Genomic DNA, 22867 nt, shown 5'->3' with positions numbered 1-22867 from the left:
AAATGTAATACACTGTGATAGTATTTATACAAAGAATACTAAGTGTTAACTGTGATGATGGCATTTGTAATCCAGAGGACATATTGATAGTAAATAGTTCAACATTGTGAGAACTTTGCTTTGTGGCAGAGATTTGAATATATATATATATATATACAGTACAGGCCAAAAGTTTGGACACACCTTCTCATTCAATGCGTTTTCTTTATTTTCATGACTATTTACATTGTAGATTCTCACTGAAGGCATCAAAACTATGAATGAACACATGTGGAGTTATGTACTTAACAAAAAAAGGTGAAATAACTGAAAACATGTTTTATATTCTAGTTTCTTCAAAATAGCCACCCTTTGCTCTGATTACTGCTTTGCACACTCTTGGCATTCTCTCCATGAGCTTCAAGAGGTAGTCACCTGAAATGGTTTTCCAACAGTCTTGAAGGAGTTCCCAGAGGTGTTTAGCACTTGTTGGCCCCTTTGCCTTCACTCTGCGGTCCAGCTCACCCCAAACCATCTCGATTGGGTTCAGGTCTGGTGACTGTGGAGGCCAGGTCATCTGCCGCAGCACTCCATCACTCTCCTTCTTGGTCAAATAGCCCTTACACAGCCTGGAGGTGTGTTTGGGGTCATTGTCCTGTTGAAAAATAAATGATCGTCCAACTAAACGCAAACCGGATGGGATGGCATGTCGCTGCAGGATGCTGTGGTAGCCATGCTGGTTCAGTGTGCCTTCAATTTTGAATAAATCCCCAACAGTGTCACCAGCAAAACACCCCCACACCATCACACCTCCTCCTCCATGCTTCACAGTGGGAACCAGGCATGTGGAATCCATCCGTTCACCTTTTCTGCGTCTCGCAAAGACACGGCGGTTGGAACCAAAGATCTCAAATTTGGACTCATCAGACCAAAGCACAGATTTCCACTGGTCTAATGTCCATTCCTTGTGTTTCTTGGCCCAAACAAATCTCTTCTGCTTGTTGCCTCTCCTCAGCAGTGGTTTCCTAGCAGCTATTTGACCATGAAGGCCTGATTGGCGCAGTCTCCTCTTAACAGTTGTTCTAGAGATGGGTCTGCTGCTAGAACTCTGTGTGGCATTCATCTGGTCTCTGATCTGAGCTGCTGTTAACTTGCCATTTCTGAGGCTGGTGACTCGGATGAACTTATCCTCAGAAGCAGAGGTGACTCTTGGTCTTCCTTTCCTGGGTCGGTCCTCATGTGTGCCAGTTTCGTTGTAGCGCTTGATGGTTTTTGCGACTCCACTTGGGGACACATTTAAAGTTTTTGCAATTTTCCGGACTGACTGACCTTCATTTCTTAAAGTAATGATGGCCACTCGTTTTTCTTTAGTTAGCTGATTGGTTCTTGCCATAATATGAATTTTAACAGTTGTCCAATAGGGCTGTCGGCTGTGTATTAACCTGACTTCTGCACAACACAACTGATGGTCCCAACCCCATTGATAAAGCAAGAAATTCCACTAATTAACCCTGATAAGGCACACCTGTGAAGTGGAAACCATTTCAGGTGACTACCTCTTGAAGCTCATGGAGAGAATGCCAAGAGTGTGCAAAGCAGTAATCAGAGCAAAGGGTGGCTATTTTGAAGAAACTAGAATATAAAACATGTTTTTAGTTATTTCACCTTTTTTTGTTAAGTACATAACTCCACATGTGTTCATTCATAGTTTTGATGCCTTCAGTGAGAATCTACAATGTAAATAGTCATGAAAATAAAGAAAACGCATTGAATGAGAAGGTGTGTCCAAACTTTTGGCCTGTACTGTATATATATATATATATATATATATATGAGAGTGGTGTCAAACCGCCAGATCAAAAATAAGTGTACACTATATGGACAAAAGTATTTGGCTACACCTGTAAATGATTGAATTCAGGTGTTTCAATCAGACCCGTTGCCACAGGTGAATAAAATCAAGCACCTCACCATGCAGTCTCCATCTGCAAACATTTGTGATACACAATGGGTCGTTCGGAAGAGCGCAGTGACTTCAAGCTTGGTACTATGATAGGACGCCACCTTTGCAATGAGATGGTTCGTGAACGTGATGTCAGCTGTAAGTGATATTATTAGAGAGTGGAAGTGTTTAGGAACAACAGCAACTCAGCCACGAAGCGAAGACCAGGTAGAACCACAGAGCGGGGTCAACGTCTGCTAAGGCACATGGTGCGTAAAAGTCGTCAACGCTCTGCCGATTCCAGAGCTGACGAGTTCTGAGCTTCCACTGGCGTTAATGTGAGCACAGAAACTGTGCTGCGGAAGGTTTCCAAGGCCGAGCAGCTGCATGCAAGCCTCACATCACCAAGTCTAATGCCAAGCGTCGGATGGAGTGGGGTAAAGCACACCGGCACACTCGGCCCCTTGTCTCCAGTGAAGGACGATCTTAATGTTTCAGCATACCAAAACATTTTGGATGATGCTCTGCTTCCAACTTTGTGGTGACAGTTTGGGGACAGCCCTTTTCTATTCCAACATGACTGTGCCGCAGAGCACAAAGCAAGGACTATACAGACATGGTTTGACATGTTCGGTGACTGGCCCACACAGAACCTTGACCTCCACCCCATCGAGCACCGTTGGGATGAACTGGAATGGAGATTATTGTGAGCCAGGCCTTCTCGTCCAACATCAGCTGACCTCATCAATGCTCTACAGAATGACTCGGCACAAATTCCCACAGAAACACTCCAAAATCTTGTGGAAAGCTTTCCAAAAAGAGTTGAAGCTGTTACAGCTGCAAAAGGGACCGACTCCATATTGAAGTTTATGTGTTTGAATACAGTGTCATCACAGTCCCTGTTGGTCTAACGGTCAGGTGTCCGAATACTTGTGTCCATATATTGTATTTCTCAAAATGGCAATCGAATGCTCGGGGAAGAAAGATGGTGTACTGTTAAAGAGATGGCTCATACTGGTATTAGAGGTGGTGTAAAAATAGGGACCAGTATTACTCATGTATTCTGGCATGTTAGATGAATACAATAAACACATCAGCCAAATGAAAACCTGTGTCTCTGATCGTTCCAACCAATAATCTTACAAGCTCCTTTATTATGAGCACATCCTGTGAATGTCTTTCATGCCAGCCCAGTCGTCGGAATGAAATGTTGAGCTTGTACTTTTCCACAAATTATGAATACATGACATTTGCACGTTTCATACATATCATATCAACGTCTCTAAAGTGACATAGTATATGAGCAGATTTTGTCATCTCTAGGTGGAGGGATGGTGGATGGTAAGACACATAGGCGTGACATCTGCCAAGCTGCAGGCCACTGTTAGAGACCAACAAACAACAAAATCGTTGTGTTTTAGTGAGTCATTGCTGTGTTTCCAGCGGCTTTTTAGCCACCAAATGTTTTGTTTTGTAGTGACCTGTCTGTTTTTTTTCCTGCAGCTTGTAAAGCTTTAAATGCAGTCTTTTAGGCTTCAAATGTTGGTGTTTCGTAGCGATCTGTCTGTGATGATTTTCCAAGCGTTTTTTACAGCTTTAAAAGTGGGCATTGTAGCAACCAGTCTGTGTTTTTTCAGCGACTTTTAAAGCTTCAAAAGAAGGCATTTTGTAGCAATCTGTCTTTTTTACCAGCAGCTTTTTAGGCTTCAAAGGTGGGTGTTTTGTAGTGACCTGTCTGTGTTTTTCCAGCAGCTTTTAAAGCTTCAGATGGTGGTGTTTCGTAGCAACCAGTCTGTTTTTTTCCAGCAGGTTTTAAGGGTCCAATTGTGGGTTTTTGTAGCAACCTGTTTTTTTCCAGCAGCTTTTTAAGCTTCAAAAGTGGGTGTTTTGTAGCAACCAGTCAGTGTTTTTCCAGTGGATTTTTAGATTTCAAAAGTGGGCATTTTGTAGTGATCCATTTGTGTCTTTCCAGCAGCTTTTTTAGACATCAAAATTTGGTGTTTTGCAGAGACCCATCTGTGTTTTTCCTGTGTTTTTTTCTGCTCCATTGGCAGAGATAGTGCCAATAAATATAGTTGTTTTTTTGTTTTGTTTTTTCACATAAAGATCTCTGAATTTCCTGCTGCGGCACAAAAAGCTGTTGTTTCTTACGGACACATGCCTGCTCATCCTGCCGGGATTGTGCTCCTAAAACCAGGTATTTTAAGCCAGAACATGAGCTTTTCCTAACTATGCGTTAACCACAGAGTTGTTGAATGGTAAAATTTCAACGTATTTGCTCCATAATAACATGCAAGTGTGACATAATCATGGTTTGCAGAAATGTACAGTGCAAACATTTCCTCTGGTGATTGGGTTGTTCGTGCTGCAAAAACAAACACACAAAGACGGAGGAAGTCAATTTATATACAAATGTTTAATGGATAACAAAAGGATGGCAGTGGACATTTACACACGTCGCTGTTGGTTTAGTTCCAGATGGATTATAAAAAAGAAACCTCTACTTTCCTCTTGAATCTTGTGCCTGAGTCCACCGACGCTTCAGTGGGACACAAACGCAGCTCTAAAGCTATAAATACAATTCACAGGTTTTGGCACACTACCCATCACACTGGCCACTTCCTGGCACCACTTGCTCTATATGACAATAAACTATTGTAACATCCGTTCGGAATAAAATGGAACAAACCGGCTCACAGTGCCAAAGATATAAAAAACGAACACAGCTCGGCAGGCAGCTCAGTTTGCTCAAGTATAAGGCTCTGAAGCACTGCAACACTGGCTGACGTGGGTAATTAGCTCCACACCACTACTACTGTACAGATGGGTGACTGCGGTCCTTGAGAGCTGCACTAATGTGGCAGACCTCTCTGTAGTCAGGCACTCCTTTAGACGCTGAAGAGACTCTTCAGAGCAAAGTCCTTGTAACACTTGACACTAGTGCAGCGTTGAAGGACTATGGCGGTGCACCTCGGCCCGCTTTACATTGTGTTGCTAAAGACAAAACTGGTTCTCAACAACTGTCTATTCATCATACTGCAGGCTGCTGGTAATGGGTTTTTGTTACGGAGCATGACAAATCACTTCTACAGCCACTTTGTGTGTGAGATCGTGTTCTCAAGTCTTATTCGTTGGGTTAGTGCGGCATGTTCAAGGCATCACAGTCCCTTGTGACAGCGATCGGGTCATCTCAGTGTGAACAAAGTAGGTCTTCAGCTCTCCTTTGCCCTTTACGTTAATGATGCCACGGCATGAACACATGTACCCCAGCAATGATAAGATATGACTCGTCTCTTCTGTTACCTGCACAGAAAGAAAGACACAACTACAATAAGAAGCTCACCGGCACACTGAGAGACATGCGTCTGTATTTTGTCAGGGATCCCACCTGTATTTTTCCCAGTACCCCCGTGGTCTCCATCCTACTGGCCACATTCACACTGTTTCCCCAGATGTCATACTGAGGTTTCTGGGCCCCGATGACCCCCGCAATCACTGGCCCATGGTTTATACCTGCCAAAAACAAAGAAATGACAACGATGACATGACTCATTCTTTTGCATAATTACGTGTCATCAGTTTTAACTTTTGCTCTCACACAGGAAAAACAAAATCATGTTTATGCTCAGAAGGAAATGTTCTCACCAATTCTGAGTCTGAAGTCGTTGAAGGAGTGTTTGTTGATGACATCGAGCTTCCCCACCAGAGCAAAGGCAAACTCCACCATGCTGCCAATGTGCATGTACTGTCTGTCGTGTTCCTGAGGGGAAGGCAGAGGGGAGAAAATAAGATGTGTCACTTCAGTGACGGGCTTTATATGAGGAGAGGAAAAGTCTGCTAGCTGCTAGGCTAATTTATACAATGTAAAATGCCATAGGCTTGTGCTAATAATGTTAGCATGTTGTATTTGTGGGGAAAATGTGTCCAGATAAAGACAAGTGTTTATCTGTGAATGCTGCGAGTTATAGTAAAGCTGATTTGTGTACTTGTGTTTGAAACTGTCTCTATGAAGCCATGTTTAATGTGTGTTTAATGTGTGTTTAATGTGTGATTTGAATCAACTCAACTTTACAGCACTTCACAGAAACCCCACCGCCAACTAGTGTTTTGGAGGTGTCACTGCAGAGTGACACAGACACACCACAGCACAAGTATAAATCTCGCTTTAAGGTGCGGACACACCAAATTGACAACAAAGAACTAGCGGCGACGAAAGCCAAATGTTGCGTCGTCTACGTCGCCTCATGTCGCCCTGTGTCAGTTGCATTTGAACACACTACACGGACTACATCCAACGGCCAAGTAGCACGTACGTTCTGCGCCTGCGTGAGAGAGAGCAGAGTGAGAGAGTGGTACATCCTGTCAGCCGAGGGGTTTCCTATCTGTGCAGCCGAGCACCGCAGCACCTCCACGGACTATTACATCCAGACGGTCCCGGTGTTTCCTCCTCAGGCTCCACTTCACTCAGCTGCCCGATAAACCCGCTGCTTCTTCCCACTTTAACCTGAATAACAAACCAGGGCTCGGTGCTCCGGTTGGATCCAAACGGAGAGCCGGGGCTAGCTCAGAGACTAGCGGAGGCTAACTGGCTGTGCTTCCCTCCGGTCATGCTGCGGCTAACGCTCCGCTAGCCGCTCCCAGCTAGCTCCGGTTTGTTATTCAGGTTAAAGTGTGAAGAAGCAGCGGGTCTGTGGGGCAGCTGAGTGAAGTGGAGCCTGAGGAGGAAGCACCGGTTAGCCCCGGTTTCACTACAGGCAGATTCACTCGCTACAGGGGCGAGGAAATAAAACCTGAACAGCCAATCAGAGTGATCTGTCTCACTGACAAGCTCCGCCGCTAATTCAACATGCTCAATCGGCTGAAAAGCCGCCGACGCCAAAGTGCTGACGGTGCGGGACACACCGCAAAAACTAGGCCGACAGACGCTCACCGACGACCCGACTTTGGTCGACGGCCGACCGTCGGCTTGGTGTGTCAGGGCCTTTACATATCACACCCATCATGCCTCTCTTGATTCGGCGATGCCGGCATGCTGTCTAAAATCTCTGGAGCTGCACGATGCTGCCGTCATTTGGTTCTGTGTAAAAATGCAAAGGCGGCGTAAAGAAGCGACTTCATAGTGTCGCTGTAGCGCCACCTCTGTGTAAAAGGGGCTGATGTAAACTGCATTATGTGTCATGCTAGAACGAAAAGCTTGAAAGTTGTTGCAACAGTGACTAAGGCGGAGTGGGTGTTTAGCAAAAGGTCAATTAAGCAGATTTCCGACCAACTGAGATTTGTTTTCAAAACCAGTGTTTTGTTGCCACATGAGTGATGATCTTTTTTGCTTCCAGTCACAACACTAATGCATTCAGATGAGTGTAGTAATGAATCACTGATGTTTCAATATTATGTGAAGCATATTTTAAGGGGCAACCCACACAAAGCGCCCAAATGTATCTGGACAGCAATAAATAGTTTGATGCTAAAGCTTCATCCTGTTTTGTGACCATAAATGAAATATGACACATTGATTGAATATGACTGCGTGCTGCCAAAACACTTCTGGCACTCTGAGATGAGGTGAGCATGTGCAAAACGTCTCCTGGTCTTTGTCTGGTCCTCTATTAACAAACATGAGCTGGGCAGGTGGAGCTTTGACCTCATAATCAGTGTGGAGGAGGCATTAAACACTGTGGAGCTGTCCCTGCGATGTGTGTGTGTGTGTGTGTGTGTTAAAGCGTGCCTGTGTGCACTCTGGTCCCGGTGTGACGTTGAGTCCAGTTGCAGCCATGTAGGTGCTGCCAATGGTCTTTATCTTCTCCACTCCACTGAACTTGGGTTTGGACAGCAGCTGAGGACACATGACATGACATGACACACACGAGGGCACATAACACCAGATCTCAGCCAAACACAGCCACATCTGTCTGCTACTTCCTTTACTTCAGAGTGTAATCACTCAGTGTGGCTGCTTCTTAAAAAGCAGGATTTGTTCTCACATTGTCAGAGAGCCAGGATCATCAGAGTGAGAGGGCTTTACCTCATCAAAGTCCGCTATGATCTCGTTGAGAAGACGGAGGCACTCCAGTCCTTCCTTATTGACATCGGACTCAGTGTAAAACTCTTTGAAGTCTGGGATGGAGGCGAACATCACACACACTGACTCGTAGGACTGATGATAAAGGTCCTGATAACAGGCGAGAAGAAGATAACAGCTGGATGTGTTGTATCGATGGGACACTGCTGGAAGAAAGTTTAACGCTCTGTGGTTTCAGTGATCTATGAGCTGAATATCAAACACCGACCAATGAGACCGGATCTTTACACAAACGAAATGAAGCTTTAATCATCTCTGTGGGGACTGTGGGTCGCCACAGCTGCAGGATAGTAACAGCATTCATCAGGGCAAAGAGAGCAAGAGCAGAGTCAGTGAGTAACAAAAAAGTACAGGAACGAGTTAACATGGGAATGGAAGGTGTGTTCAGCAGGAAGGTCACATCAATTACAGCATGTATGAAGGGACAGTCTGTAACAGCAGCATGAAGAGTGCAACTATAAATGCGAAAATAAATGATGTTTATTAAATCAAACTGGGAGAGGAAATGAAGCATGCAACATTGAATTAACAGCACATACAGAATATGTAGATTTAATCTCATATATTTAACCACAATGTGAGAAATACACTTATTTGCTTTCTTGCAGAGTTAAATGAAAGGGTTGATATCACTGTTATGTCCATACGATGAATATCAAGATACAGCCAGCAGCCAGTTAGCTTAGCTTAGCACAAACACACATGGAAACAGGAGGAAACAGCCTGGCTCTGTCTTAAGGTAACAAAATCCTTTCTGGTGCATGTTGAATGTTTGTTGAAATAAGAAATATAATAAGTGGAAAAATGTCACATTGCTGTGCCTGAAACTGCAGTTCCTCTCATGTCCACTAGAGGCTGGCTCCACGAGTGAGTCAGTCCCCATAGACCCCCAGGTTAAAATGTCAAACTCAACAGCAGAAATAAACATGTTTACAGCCTGGTACAAAAAATAGTTTTGGGTTCTGTAGCTAATTTCAACATTCATGACAACTGTGCGGGGCTGAATTTTTATATAAACACATTTTATCGAGGCTTAAAGTTACACATGGTGTGGCTGCTTTGAGTGACAGGTTGGTCGCAACATTGGTTAGCTTACATAGGCCTATCCAGTGTTGGGCAAGATACTTGGAAAATGTAGTGAGCCAAGCTACAAGTTACTCTAAATCAATTTTTTGAAGACATTTGAACACATCCTCCAATGACATGACATCATCAGTCAATCTATTGATCTCTGTCTTTCTCTCTCCTCTTCCCACTGAACACATTTCTCTGTCTCAGCCTCTTTCAGTTGGCTCTGGTTCTGTCACTAATTCAAAAACAGAATTCCAAAATATATTTTTTAGTGAATAAAAGGACAGTGATATAAACAATAAAAATAACACACCTAAATAAAACCTTTTTTTGGGCATAACAACATGAACATGTCCTGCAAATAACACGTGACATCATCATCTCTTCCTTCTTCATACTGTTCTCTGTCTCTCCGCTCATTTCTCGGCCCTTGTGTCTATTTCTCTGGTGTCCACTGCAAGTCCACTAAATATGTCTGCATCTCGTCTAAGGACAAGACGTGAGAGACGCGTCAAGAAGTGTAGCCAATCAGAGGCAGAGTAGGGCGGGTCTTGCCAAGAATAGCGAAGCAGCAAGCAGAATAAACTGCAGAAATAGTATATGATGTCATACAGGAAGTGCTTCCCTCGTCTCCATGTCTCGGGCTGGCGCTGGTGTCAGTCACATGACTTATCCTCAGTTTTATTATCCTGACTTTTATCGAGACCACCCTTCTGAGCTTTTTCTTGGAAAAAGAGCTTGTAACTTTTGTGGATGCTATCAAGCTACTCTGTCAATAATAAGCTTTGCTACTGAAAGTCTGATATTCAGTTCAGCTTTTCTGCTAAGTACATTTTGTTTTAATTATTTTAAGCCTATTTTTCTCTGGCAAAAATCAGCGTTATCATTCATCAATCACAGTTAACCCTAGCCAAAAATGCACTGTGCTAATTAAGCTAGCAGCTAGCTAGATTATCTTCACCCTCTGGTCCAAATTTGGTCACGTCTGGCTCCAAAAATTCAAGATGGGCGATGGCCAAATGCCAAATTGGAGGCTTCAAAACAGGAGTCCACAAACCAATGGGTGAGCTCATCCATTATTTATACAGTCTATATGCTCAGCTAAGCTAACTGGCTACATTTTCACTGTAAAGAAATTATTATGGAAGCAAAAAACAAACTCCTCAAAATGTCAAACTACAACCCAACATAAACACAGTGAGACCACAGAAATATATTTAAGACTGTGTCATCTTCTCTCAACTCATTTTTTCACCTCATTTTTCCAGTTGCGTCCCAGGAAGTGTTCGGCGACGTGAGCGGGTAAAACGTTCTCCAGAAGAACCCGGTTGAGGTTCTCCATGGTTTCGATCTCCTCACACTCCCTCTTGAACTTGTCCCTCCACAGGAAGTCCAACCTACAGTAATATTCATTCTGTTACAGGAGGACACAGAGTAAAGAGACACCTGTGTCATTCACACCCAGCACTTGGCTCCAAAGCTTCAGGCCACAGAGGAAACCTACGCTGAGATCAAGAAATGATTCCAGTTTTAACTGACAGTGAAATTCTGATATATGATTCAGACCGCAGGTTCAGACGTCCTCCAGCTACAGAAATGTGTCCATGATATGAGAGCTCGGCCGCCTACGTTCTGTTTAAATCATTTCACACCAAATGGAAAATGTATAGGATTTCATGAGAAACCTAACCAAGTGAAACTAAACAGTTTGCTTGGTATTCATAGAAAATTAATGTCCCAATAAGGAGGACGATGAAACCGTGTGAGAAGCTGCGCTCTCGTTGCTCAAGGAAATCATAAGCAGACTGTTTTGCATAAAAGGTAGCCACCGCTTCTTTTTTCTCCATTAATGTTTGGGTTGTTCATGCTTCAGGCGGTTTCCATCTATCGGGGTCAAAACATCTCAGGAGTGTGTGTTTGTGCAGGAGACATGGTCCCCTGAACACGCCATCATTATCCCTGTATATATGTGAAGCTCCAGGCTACCTGTGGGCTGGTCACTACAGTGTGTGTATGGATGTATGTGTGAGCGTCTCCTGTGAGTTACATTTCATGTGTGTAGTTAGCGGTCGGGATGATGAATGTGTGCACTGAATATTTTTCCCTTGAGATGAAAGTGGTGCCAATTTAGACGACTCCAACAGTGTAGGCTCGTCCTGCTCTGTGCTGCAGTGTTGATAGCCTGAGGCTGAAATAGAAACATAGATGGGATAGAGAGGATGGTTAGCCTGAACCATTCGTATATGTGTACATATGCGTCTGTTGTGCAGAGAGGAATTTTCAGTGCCTCGTGGACTCTAGAAAGTAGGCCATTTAGAAACCAGCTAACAAGCCTGTAAATGAGCTTTGCTCCATCGCGCATCTGTTCTTGAGGGATGGATTACAGATGCATTCGTTCTCCTAACCTGCTTTCTCCTCCCTCTGACTAAATGGCTGGAAATGGGCTCATTAGGGTCGACGATAAAAATTTTTGCAAGGCAAATTTGTTAATAGCAGCATAAAAGCATGTAGAGAGGATGCTGGTAGGCCTCGTGCCCTCACATCTGCCATCGATTTGCGTAGAGGGCTTCGGGTGCCGCCACCTCTCACACCTTTTGACCTGCTTCCAGAATTATTTTGAAGATAACTGATGACGCATTTCGCTGCACTAATTTAAACCCAAACTGCATCCAGAAGGACGAATCCAATTACCCCTGAAAGACCTTGATAAGAGCGCAGCCCAGAATAAGATATGACAGCAACAAAGAGTTTACCGCAGCAAAAGTTGTGTTTCCAAAACAAACCCTCCCCTCCCTCCTGACAGTGACCCAGAATGAGAACAACACGGAGCTGTTTGGATCAAATGCAGCTCTCAGGGGAGCCCCAGTTTTGGGTACAGAAGCTCTGGGGGGAGTCTTTCTCTCCAGAACATCTGTTGTGGGGTCAGAGATGATGGATGGTGCCCCAAAAAAAGACAGAACACGCACAGCAAATCTGTGTCAGCTGAGTTTAGCTCTCGTATGACATGAGGGTGGTGGACACAGAGGAGATGGAGGCAGTGGGCCAGGCCGGCTGCTCCAACGCTTCAAAGACGTCCACCTTAACAAGCACTTTGCTCATTGAGTGTTTTGAGCCAAAACCTTGAACACAGTTTTAATCGCTTCCAAATTTTGTTCTATAAAGGAGTGAAGATCATTTTAATTTCACTGATATTAAGTGTCTCAAAATGCATTTCACCGCATGCAGAGATTTTCAGTAGAAAACATTCTGTCACAGCATTGAATGACTGACTACTGTAAGATACATACACTCACCAGCCACTTTATTAGGTACACCTTGCTAGTACCAGGTTGGACCCCTTTTTAATTCTTGGTGTCACAGATTCAACAAGGTGCTGGAAACATTCCTCAGAGATGTTGGTCCATATTGACATGATGACATCACACAGTTGATCCATGATGAGAATCTCCCGTTCCAGCACATCCCAAAGGTGCTCTATTGGACTGAGATCTGGTGACTGTGGAGGCCATTGGAGTACAGTGAACTCATTGTCATGTTTGAGATGATGTGAGCTTTGTGACATGGTGCGTTATCCTGCTGGAAGTAGCCATCAGAAGATGGGTACACTGTGGTCATAAAGGGATGGACACGCTCAGCAACAATACTCAGGTAGGCTGTGGTGTTTAAACCATGCTCAGTTGGTACTAAGAAAATCTCCCCCACACCATTACACCAGCAGCAGCAGCCTGAAGCGTTGATACAAGGCAGGATGGATCCATGCTTCCATCTGAATGTGGTTTTTCCAATCTTCTATTGTCCAGTTTTGGTGAGAAAACCCGTGTGAATTGTAGCCTCAGTTTCCTGTTGTTAGCTGACAGGAGTGGCACCTGGTGTGGTCTTCTGCTGCTGTAGCCCATCTGCTTCAAGGTTGGACAAGGTGTTGTTGCTTCAGAGATGGTCTTCTGCACACCTTGGTTGGAACCAGTGCTTATTTGACTTCCTGTTGCCTTTCTATCATCTTGAACCAGTCTGGCCATTCTCCTCTGACCTCTGGCATCAACAAGGCATTTTGGCTCACTGGATATTTGCTCTTTTTGGGACCATCCTCAGTAAACCCTAGAGATGGTTGTGCTGAAAATCCCAGTAAATACTCAGACCAGCCCGTCTGGCACCAACAACCATGCCACGTTCAAAGTCACTTCAATCACCTTTCTTCATCATTCTGATGCTCCGTTTGAACTTCAGCAGCTCGTCTTCACCATGTCTACAGGACTAAATGTTAATGAATTGCTGCCACGTGATTGGCTGATTAGCTACTTGTGTTAACGAGCAGTTGAACAGGTGTACCTGATAAAGTGACTAGTGAGTGTATATATCTATTACACAGATGTCACGTTATGTTAGTGTGGCCAGTTTAAGGAGAATACTGACCTGCCTGGCTAACACCAGTAGGGTGATGAAGAAGATGAACAGAGACACAGAGCCCATCGTCTTCAGATCCTTCAGCACTCCTGGTCTGGACACGCAGAGAGAGATTATTACTGCACGCTTTGGCAATATTGTCTTTGTTACACTCAGGCCAATAAAGCATAATGAACTGAGAGAGAGAGAAGACATTATCAGTTATTACACTGGTAATCATCTGATGTCAGAGTCTAGTCGTATTGTTTAATCAGCCAATCCCATCAAAACAACAAAACCAACAGTGACGTGATCGTGCTAATAAGTCCTGTCTGTGTCCGGCCCCTAATCTCCAGGGCTGGTACCTGCGGTTATTCCACAGGCTAGTTAATAACATGTCGGGCAGGAAATCCAAAGTGTGGGATCATTTTGAGAAGGTGAAGGACGAACCCAAGGTGATATGTAAACTCATCTTCATTGGTCGACTACAAACATGACGTATCATGTGAAACATGGAAGTAGCTACATGCCCATTAGCCCACAGCGTCATTAACAGGCGGCTCGCTCAGTGTGTTTGTCAGGACACAACATTGATTTCTTAGTCTATTTACTTTTTATTCAGCACTGTTGAACAGTTCTGTTGATGCGTCTTCATGCTAATAAATCCAAGGTGAGAGGAAGAAACAAAGCCACTTCTCCGTCTTTCTTACCGCTCTGAAAACTTTGTGCATAATGGGATTTCTCCTGCAGTGAGCCTGCAGCTGTCAGTCAAATGTGATGAATTCAGCTCCATCAACACAAACTGCTGTATCTCACTCTGCCACCCATCATCCTCGTCTCCGAGGGTTACACTTGATCGACACTCTTATAGGATGTTACTACCTCAGCGATACTCTTTCCCTCAAGACCAGGGTCCAGTCTCATTAGTGGTTTTAATAGGCTCTGCTCAACTGGTGCCAGCAGGCTGCAGGGTCAGAGGGTTTCAGACAGATAGTCCTGACCTTAGGTGGGCGGAATAATTATTACCTCTATTACAATGTGTGTGTGTGTGTGTGTGTGTGTGTGTGTGTGTGTGTGTTTGTGCACAGCTAGCAGGTACCTATCCAGTGTATCGGCAGTGTACAGCACTTTGCTAAATCCATCCAGCAGGGAGGCGTGTGTCTGGAGGATGATGATGTTGTAGATCACCACAGCAACCAGCATCACCACCATCTTCAGCTCATAGTTGATCCTCAGGAACACTGAGCATGACACCAGCCCCAGGATGCAGCAATAGATGAAGTACTGTGGACAGAGACAAAGAGGTGAGGCACAGTGTGACCTCAGCGACAGATGACGAAGATGTGGACAAAGGAACAAAATGTAGCTTCATGTGAGCTTCCAGTAAATGTGCTGCTCGAACAGCGGTGAGTCATCAACATGCTGTAGTTAGGAAGCATGAACAGAACTCCAGATTGAATACTTACATGAGGACATGTCAATATTCTTACACAACATGTTTATGTAATACCACAGGAAGATACAAACGGTAGATCTGTGAGCCTACAGCGAGGGTGAGAAGGCCTCGCCATCCTTATTAATGACAAACAGAACAATGACTGAAAGCCTTGAGCTTTTTGTGCCCTGCCTCTGATGACGACAACACACACCAAGCTGTCTGATGAGTGATTTTTTTTCTGGCTTGATGTGAAATTATGTCATCAGCTTTACAGTTTTGAAACGGCTGCACAGAAGAATGAGTTTCCTCATACATATGGAAAATACTGTCATGGCAAGGAGAGATGCTGCTTCAGAAAATGCCTGTCAGGAGGTTTTAACCCATCTGCATTAACAAATCTCAAATTTTACATTTTCAGATAACTGATTCAAACCTGGGGATGGAGGAGCCCTTCTGTGTGGAGTTTGCATGTTCTCCCCGTGTCAGCGTGGGTTTCCTCCAGGTGCTCCAGCTTCCTCCCACAGTCCAAAGACATGCAGGTTAACTGGTGACTCTAAATTGTCCGTAGGTGTGAATATGAGTGTGAATGGTTGTCTGTCTCTATGTGTCAGCCCTGTGATAAGTTGCGGACACACCAAACCGACATCAAAGAACTAGCGGCGACGAAAGCCAACTGTTGCGTTGTCTGCGTCGCCTCACGTCGCCCTGTGTCAGTTGCATTTGAACACACTACACGGACTACAGCCAACGGCCAAGTAGCACGTACGTTCTGCGCCTGCGTGAGAGAGAGCGGAGTGAGAGAGTGGTACATCCTGTCAGCCGAGGGGTTTCCTATCTGTGCAGCCGAGCACCGCAGCACCTCCACGGACTATTACATCCAGACGGTCCCGGTGTTTCCTCCGCAGGCTCCACTTCACTCAGCTGCCCAATAAACCTGCTGCTTCTTCCCACTTTAACCTGAATAACAGTTGGATCCGAACAGAGAGCCGGGGCTAGCTAGGAGGCTAACGGAGGCTAACTGGCTGTGCTTCCCTCCGGTCATGCTGCGGCTAACCGCTAGCCGCTCCCAGCTAGCTCCGGTTTGTTATTCAGGTTAAAGTGTGAAGAAGCAGCGGGTCTGTGGGGCAGCTGAGTGAAGTGGAGCCTGAGGAGGAAGCACCGGTTAGCCCCGGTTTCACTACAGGCAGATTCACTCGCTACAGGGGCGAGGAAATAAAACCTGAACAGCCAATCAGAGTGATCTCTCTCACTGACAAGCTCCGCCACCGATTCAACATGCTCAATCGGCCGAAAAGCCGCCAACGTCGACGCCGAAGTGCCGACGGTGCGGGACACACAGCAAAATCTAGGGCGACAGACACTCACTGACGGCCCAACTTTGGGCGACGGCCGACCGTCGGCTTGGTGTGTCAGAGCCTTTAGGCTGGTGACCGGTCCAGGGTGAACCCTGCCTCTCACCCAGTGTCAGCTGGAACAGGTTGGCTCCACCAGGTGTAAACCCTGTATAATCTCTTTAAAAATAAACTCAATATGTTGGTACAACACCACGAATTAACGTTTTGTTTTTTTGTTTTTTACTTCAACAACAAACATGTGGTTACGTTTAGTCAACACATGCACGTGGTTGGGTTTAGTAAAAAAAGAACAGCATTATGCTTTACAATCTTACGGGAAGGTGAAAGTCGTATCATGCTGACGTGGAAGGACGGCTTTTTTCGTTGGTGTCTGATGCTGGAAATCACTGGGTTGATTGTTGTGTTCTCCTTTGTTGTGCCGTAAGCTAGTACCGACAAAGTTAATACCATTAAAAGTCCAGTTATGAACGACATGGATCAAAGATTTGTGGCTGTGTTTTAGTTACCAAAAATATATTTATTCTAATAATTATATTAGACTTGATCTGCTCTGTGCAACACGCTGTGGCTCCCTCAAAAATAGAGGAGGTGCGAGGGATGCTTCTGAAACATGCTGTGGTGCGTCTGCTGGCGTTACAAAGGTTGTCGATGGCGTAGCGCTACAACGAGATCTGCACTCTACTGAATGCACTTTTCTAATTTAAGCTGTGTTTTGGACACTGGTGCTGACTCCTCCCTGTTTTACTTACTGGCAGATAAAACTTGCTTTCTCTTGTGTTTTCATCCAGGTAGTCCAACAGGCTGTCATTGGTTAGATTCACAGGTGGAGGAGTTGTCAGGAGGTCCTCTGTGGATCCTCCAGGGTCCTCCACAAAGAACTGATAAACAAAACAGAAAAGGATGAATCACTGAACTGTCGCAGCAGCAAGAAGTGATTTACATTATGTTTGTGTTGTAAAGATTTGTCCAGAAGACAGAGGAGATTTTAAATTTATTGAACTCTTAATTAATAAAACTGTTAACTACGTTTGGATAGAGATAATCAGAACTGGATGTAGTTTAATTACACCTCCTGTAAAGCCTCTACCTGTGCCATAAGGCATCATACACTCATTTTATTCTTTCAACCTTCACAGGATGCATTAACAATGAACACTATGACAACACAAGTAAAATGTTTACTAATAAAATATTTACAACTTCACCACGAGTTGTGGAGATAAACTGTACTTGTGATAAAGTTCAAACTTGCTTTTAGCAACTATTAATTTATGTATGACTTCCGTACCATGCAGGTATGGACTGGTGTCATAATTAAAAGACAGCGATGAATTAAAAGCACATGTAACCATGCAGAGACCAATACTGCTTCACAGTCACCTAACACATCAGTGTACACCACCTTAACCTGTGAGCGGCTTCTCACCATGTTGAAGACGGCCATCACGAGTATGAGAGCAGTGGTTGTCATGGTGAGGACCAATCGCAGCCAGGGATTATTGGTGACGATGATGCGGGAGGAAGTGGGGAACAGCCAGGTTAGGGAGCAGAAGGAGCCCTTCCTACCCTGCTGAGGATGCAGAGACACAGATGGAGAAGCATTTACATCATATAACTCAAAGTGAAACCTCGTCTTCCTGCTCATACTGCCTAACTACACTCCTCTGGGACTGTGTGTCCCTCATGTGACCAAGACACTGGTTAGGTGGAATCACTCCGTTTACTATTGTTATTTTATAGCCGTACAATAAAATGTCAAAAATAATTTAACTGTTTGCTTCACTATTCAATGTGAACATACCTGAACCACGAGCGAGCTGTTGCAAAATGTCGTTACACTCCGAGTTTAACAACATGTATTTCACCTCTCCCCAACACTGCAGTCTGAGCTCTCTCACGTGGATCGAGTCCTTGGTTTTGTGACACTTGAGAAGTCTCTCTAGATAAAAAAAACATTTCACACTTGTTTGCCAAACTGAGCGGTGACTCATGAGGACATAAAACGCGGTCCCCCTGTGATTGTTGTTGAACAGAGCCACTCTGTGTTTGACATCTTTCTTGCTGTCAAACAGATTCTCCATGCGGTGGTTGCGGTGGTGCTTTCCTCTTAGCGAGCTGAGCTCATCTGTCTTCAACAGACATTTTCCCAAAAATGTGTTTGATGACAGTGACCGTGTAATGCCACTCCTTCCCACATGAAGAGAGACGTCTGTTAACTATTGATGCCCCATTAAAAATAACTCTCACACACACACACACACACACCCAACCAGTTAGACACAGCCTGTCGTCAGTCACCTGCTCAGTCGCCTGTGACCACAGCAGCTTGTGTTCACGAGTGTTAAGTGTTAAATTGGTGCTTAATACAAACCCATAAAACCTGATCTCTCTCTGTTGGTACTGAAGCAGTGTATGAAGCTGATCTGGGGTCAGGGCAAACCCAACGTTATTGATAACCCTCATTAATTACAAGTGACCCACTTACTGGGTGATAATACTCTCTTGAGAAGCAGGAGGGAGAGAAATGGGCTCTTAGGGGAGAAATCATGTATTGATTGTCCATAAAACACACACAGGTCCCTGCAGTCGCATGTAAGTAACACCCATCCCTCCACTGTGCTGGATAACAAACTACAGCAGCGACTTGATGGATGAACTGTTGCATGACGGAGAATAAAAGGCAGATCAGCTCATATAAACCTCGTATAGACTGGCTGCAGCTGTAGCATAAAGCTAAGATAACTGGATTCTTGTTCGGCTGTAGCTCTTTAACACATCAAGTGAAGAACGGATATTTTTGTAGCCTTTAAAGTTGAACTCTGTCATCTAAAGCTCACCTAGAAGACGTGCGGAGGAAATATTAATTCATGTAAAGGAAAAGGAAAGGTTAAACTCCTGCGCTTTTTTGTTTCAGTCATGAACCCAAAGATTTCAATAACTGACCAACCTTAAACACAGTGTAAAAATCCAGAGAATACAAACAAAAATTAAATAACTAAATCGAAAAACGTATAAAAGATAAGTGGGTGATACAAAATTAGGGAATCCAGCCTTTCCTTCTTTTTCCCATTAGCTTTAAGGTTGAAAATTAACCCTAACAAAAGGTCAGTGTTTATTCTTGTAATAGAAGGTGACAACACCAGAGAGTATCTGGTAAGCTGCTCATTATTGGCTCCATGATTTCAACAGTAATAACAAACCAAACGAGGAGATTGTTTGTGGAGAACACATAACATCATGTGCTAAAATTCAGATACTGTTGTAGATGTAGAGAAACTGAATGATTCAGGTAGTAGTAGTAGAAATATAATTAATAGTACCTCAAGCTTGGCTTATACTTAACAGTGCCTCGTCTTTTATTGCCTCTGTTTTTAAGTCTCATTTTTGGCATTTTCTGCTTTTTTTCTCTTGTATTTATTTGTTCTTTTAAATGTTATTTATTTTAAATATTTCAGTGTTTATTGTTGTAATGTCTGGCTATTCACTTGTTACTTTTTCTGTGCTGTTTTACTCCTGCTCTGTGAAGCACTTTGTGCACTTTGTGATTGTATGAAAGGTGCTATATTAATAAAGTTTGATTTGATTTGATTATCTATATATATCTAACAGAAAAGCTTAAAAGGGAAATTTCGGTTTATTTCAACCTGTCTCCTATCGTCCTAAATTTATTTCAAGTGACTAGTGACATAAAAATAATAGTTAGCATGTTAGCCGTTAGCCTAGATACAGCCGGGGCGCATAGTAGCGTCAGACCTGTTAAAACGTAAGTGAACGGGCAACCTTCAAGTGCAAAGTTAGTCCACTAAACAAGCTTTTTTTCCACAAAGACCGCCTCATATCGTTAGGATAAATGTCAGAGAACATATAGAAAACGACATGTAAACGTGTTGTCTTACCTTACCGGTGTGCTGCCATGTTTGTTTACCATCTAGCTCTGCTTTCCAAAGCGCGGCCGAAATATCTCAAGAACGAGCAGCGATCTCATACCGTGCCTGAAATCTCGCGAGAACAAGCAGCAACAGCTGGAAGGCAGAACCGGACAGTAGCCTGAAAAGTTCATTCATTTATTTTATGAAAGATTTATAGAATAATGGCTGACTTTTTGCCAGACTTCGACTTTGTGGAGGAGGAATTTGATTTTGCAGAGTTTGATGGCCGCCCTTATTTATTTGAGCCAGAATACACTGACGAAGAGCTTTGTGAAATTGAAGAACGGAGGAGGAGAGAGAGAGAGGCGCAACAGGTAGAGGACGAGAGAGGAGGAATGGCTGCTGCAAGGCTGCGTAGCTCTGGAGATTGGTGGTGTACCTGTGAATGCTGTGCCCCAGTGCCTACAGAAGAGGAAGGCCTCTGTTGCAAGGAATGGGACCGGTTGCAGCCTTATTTTCAAGGTCTGGATGTGACCGAGGACGAGACACCTCCACCTGGAGTAGTATCCAGCTGGGCTCTATCTAGAGCTCATGAGATTTCAGGCACGGTATGAGATCGCCGCTTGTTCTCGCGAGATATATTTCGGCCGCGCTTTGGAAAGCAGAGCTAGATGGTAAACAAACATGGCAGCACACCGGTAAGGTAAGACAACATGTTTACATGTCGTTTTCTATATGTTGTCTGACATTTATCCTAACGATATGAGGCGGTCTTTGTGGAAAAAAAGCTTGTTTAGTGGACTAACTTTGCACTTGAAGGTTGCCCGTTCACTTACGTTTTAACAGGTCTGACGCTACTATGCGCCCCGGCTGTATCTAGGCTAACAGCTAACATGCTAACTATTATTTTTATGTCACTAGTCACTTGAAACAAATTTAGGACGATAGGAAACAGGTTGAAATAAACGAAATTTCCCTTTAACCAAGACATATGTTAGTTATGTAACTGTGTACAGAGCGGAAATACATAAAGACCCTTCACTTCCTCACACCTGTGTCTACAAGCCTGTTTACAACTGGTATTAACATGCAGATCACAAGTGGACAGCGCTAAGCGCAAGTGTAACCGGCCATTGATACGCATCATCATGAGCCGAGAAGATGAGCCTCTCAAACTTCTTCCCGAGGTGGTCTGGGACGCATTTGATAACATAACTTTGCAGCCGAGGATGAGGTGGCAGCCTACATGGAGTTCACGACACCCAAGGAGGATCCTTTGGAGGTTTGATGGTGGTGGAAGGAGCATGCTAACATGTTTCCTAATCTGGCAGTGATTGAATGTTTTCACCATCCAGTCAAAGAGACTTCCAATTCAAGAGTGGGTGCGGGTTGGGTCTCAGGACTTTTATTAACGGGTGTGGGTTTGACTTAGACATAATGAACAGGTTGGTTCTGGTACTGAGCTTTACAGGTATGGGCGGGTGTTGGTGCAGGACTCTGATGGACTCTCTCACTCTTTATATTATGGCAGTTGTTGGCTCTGTTACAAACTGCCCCTGCTTGGTGCATAATATACCATGGCTAAGGGTACCTCTGTGCGTCCCCGTCTGACGTCTACTGACAAAGCGCCGGTATTTGATGAGTTGGGAGTGGGAGGGGGCTGTGTTTTCCTGTTATGTCCTTTTTAGGGAAGCAACAAGATACATTAGCATTTAAAGTCTGTTTTTTGGTCCGTAATTGTTCTCTAAAAATTTAGTCTAAATTTAGACTAATTTATTTAATCTAAAAATAAATACGACCTCACGTCATGCTTGCACAACGAGTCCGAAACTTTCTTCAGTCAATTTTTTGCATTTTTCACATCCGTCAGAGCCTTTAGAGACGTTTGACCAAGAATCAGGGTCGAAAATGTGGCAGCAGGACACAGCTGGGACTAGACAGAGGAACAGGGCGCACAGAATCATTTCATAACTCAGACAGCTCACTTTGAGCAGGTCAGATAGTAATATTCAGGTAGATGATGAAGAGGAGGAGGATGTAGACTGCACACAGAATGTGGAGGACAGCTCCGCCCCTTCATGCAGCTGTGGTGCCAAATGAAAGACAGAGAGGGAGTGGTGACAGTAAGATAGGTAACTCCAGTGGAGAGAGGCAAAGGAGGAAATGTGTCTTTTCAATTTGTGACTTATGGCAAATATTCACAATGTATAGAACAATAAAACGCATCAGAGTCAGTGTGATGATGGATTAGCATCGGACTGAGTGTGCAAAGGCCTTTACACCACAAAAGATATGTGTGTCCCAAACCATCAAAATGTGTCTTGGTGGCTGTTTACACTTGTATCACCCAAGACTCATTTTAAAATTAAGTGTAAACAGGGTCATATTTTAATGAATAATTTAGATTTATGCAGGCAAAATTTGAAAGAACACCCTTAAAGTATTCAGGTTAATGATGTCAATCCACAGGGAACTTTTCATGTCATGAGCATACAGAAGACAACTCGATGATGTGTGAACAGGATAACTATGCAAAAGAAAAAGCAAATTTACTTTCCCAGTTTTTGTCTCAAGTGTACGTGTGTGTGCATATTCACTGATAAATCCATGCAGACCCACCAGAATGTGACCAGCAAAGCAAAGGAGCAGGATCAAAGCCAACAGCAGGAACGCCAGGCCAAAGGAGATCCCCAGCACAGCAGTTCTGCAACACACACACACACACACACACACACATTATTCCACAGCCTCTTG

At 44.1% G+C, this 22867-nt stretch overlaps 1 protein-coding gene across 3 annotated transcripts in view; it reads right to left on the bottom strand.

Moving 5' to 3' along the window:
- Nucleotides 1-4321: 4321 nt before the first annotated feature.
- The window catches only part of adcy2b (adenylate cyclase 2b (brain)), a 76513-nt gene continuing 57967 nt past the window's right edge, over nt 4322-22867 (bottom strand). For 2 of the 3 annotated variants that reach the window (XM_078175579.1, XM_033637694.2), the window contains 11 exons: nt 22733-22817; nt 17671-17814; nt 16994-17122; nt 14551-14735; nt 13482-13566; nt 10327-10485; nt 7944-8090; nt 7647-7754; nt 5567-5681; nt 5310-5434; nt 4322-5224 (listed from right to left, as the gene is read on the bottom strand). In XM_078175579.1, coding sequence (XP_078031705.1) covers nt 5072-5224; nt 5310-5434; nt 5567-5681; nt 7647-7754; nt 7944-8090; nt 10327-10485; nt 13482-13566; nt 14551-14735; nt 16994-17122; nt 17671-17814; nt 22733-22817 — 1435 coding nt within the window. In that variant the 3' untranslated portion in view covers nt 4322-5071. The remainder of the gene's footprint in view (nt 5225-5309; nt 5435-5566; nt 5682-7646; nt 7755-7943; nt 8091-10326; nt 10486-13481; nt 13567-14550; nt 14736-16993; nt 17123-17670; nt 17815-22732; nt 22818-22867) is intronic. The other variant, XM_033637695.2, reaches the window with a different exon arrangement.

The sequence above is a fragment of the Epinephelus lanceolatus genome, chromosome 16 (assembly GCF_041903045.1).
Source record: "Epinephelus lanceolatus isolate andai-2023 chromosome 16, ASM4190304v1, whole genome shotgun sequence".
NCBI lineage: Eukaryota > Metazoa > Chordata > Actinopteri > Perciformes > Serranidae > Epinephelus > Epinephelus lanceolatus.
This window is presented reverse-complemented; position numbering and strand designations above follow the sequence as displayed.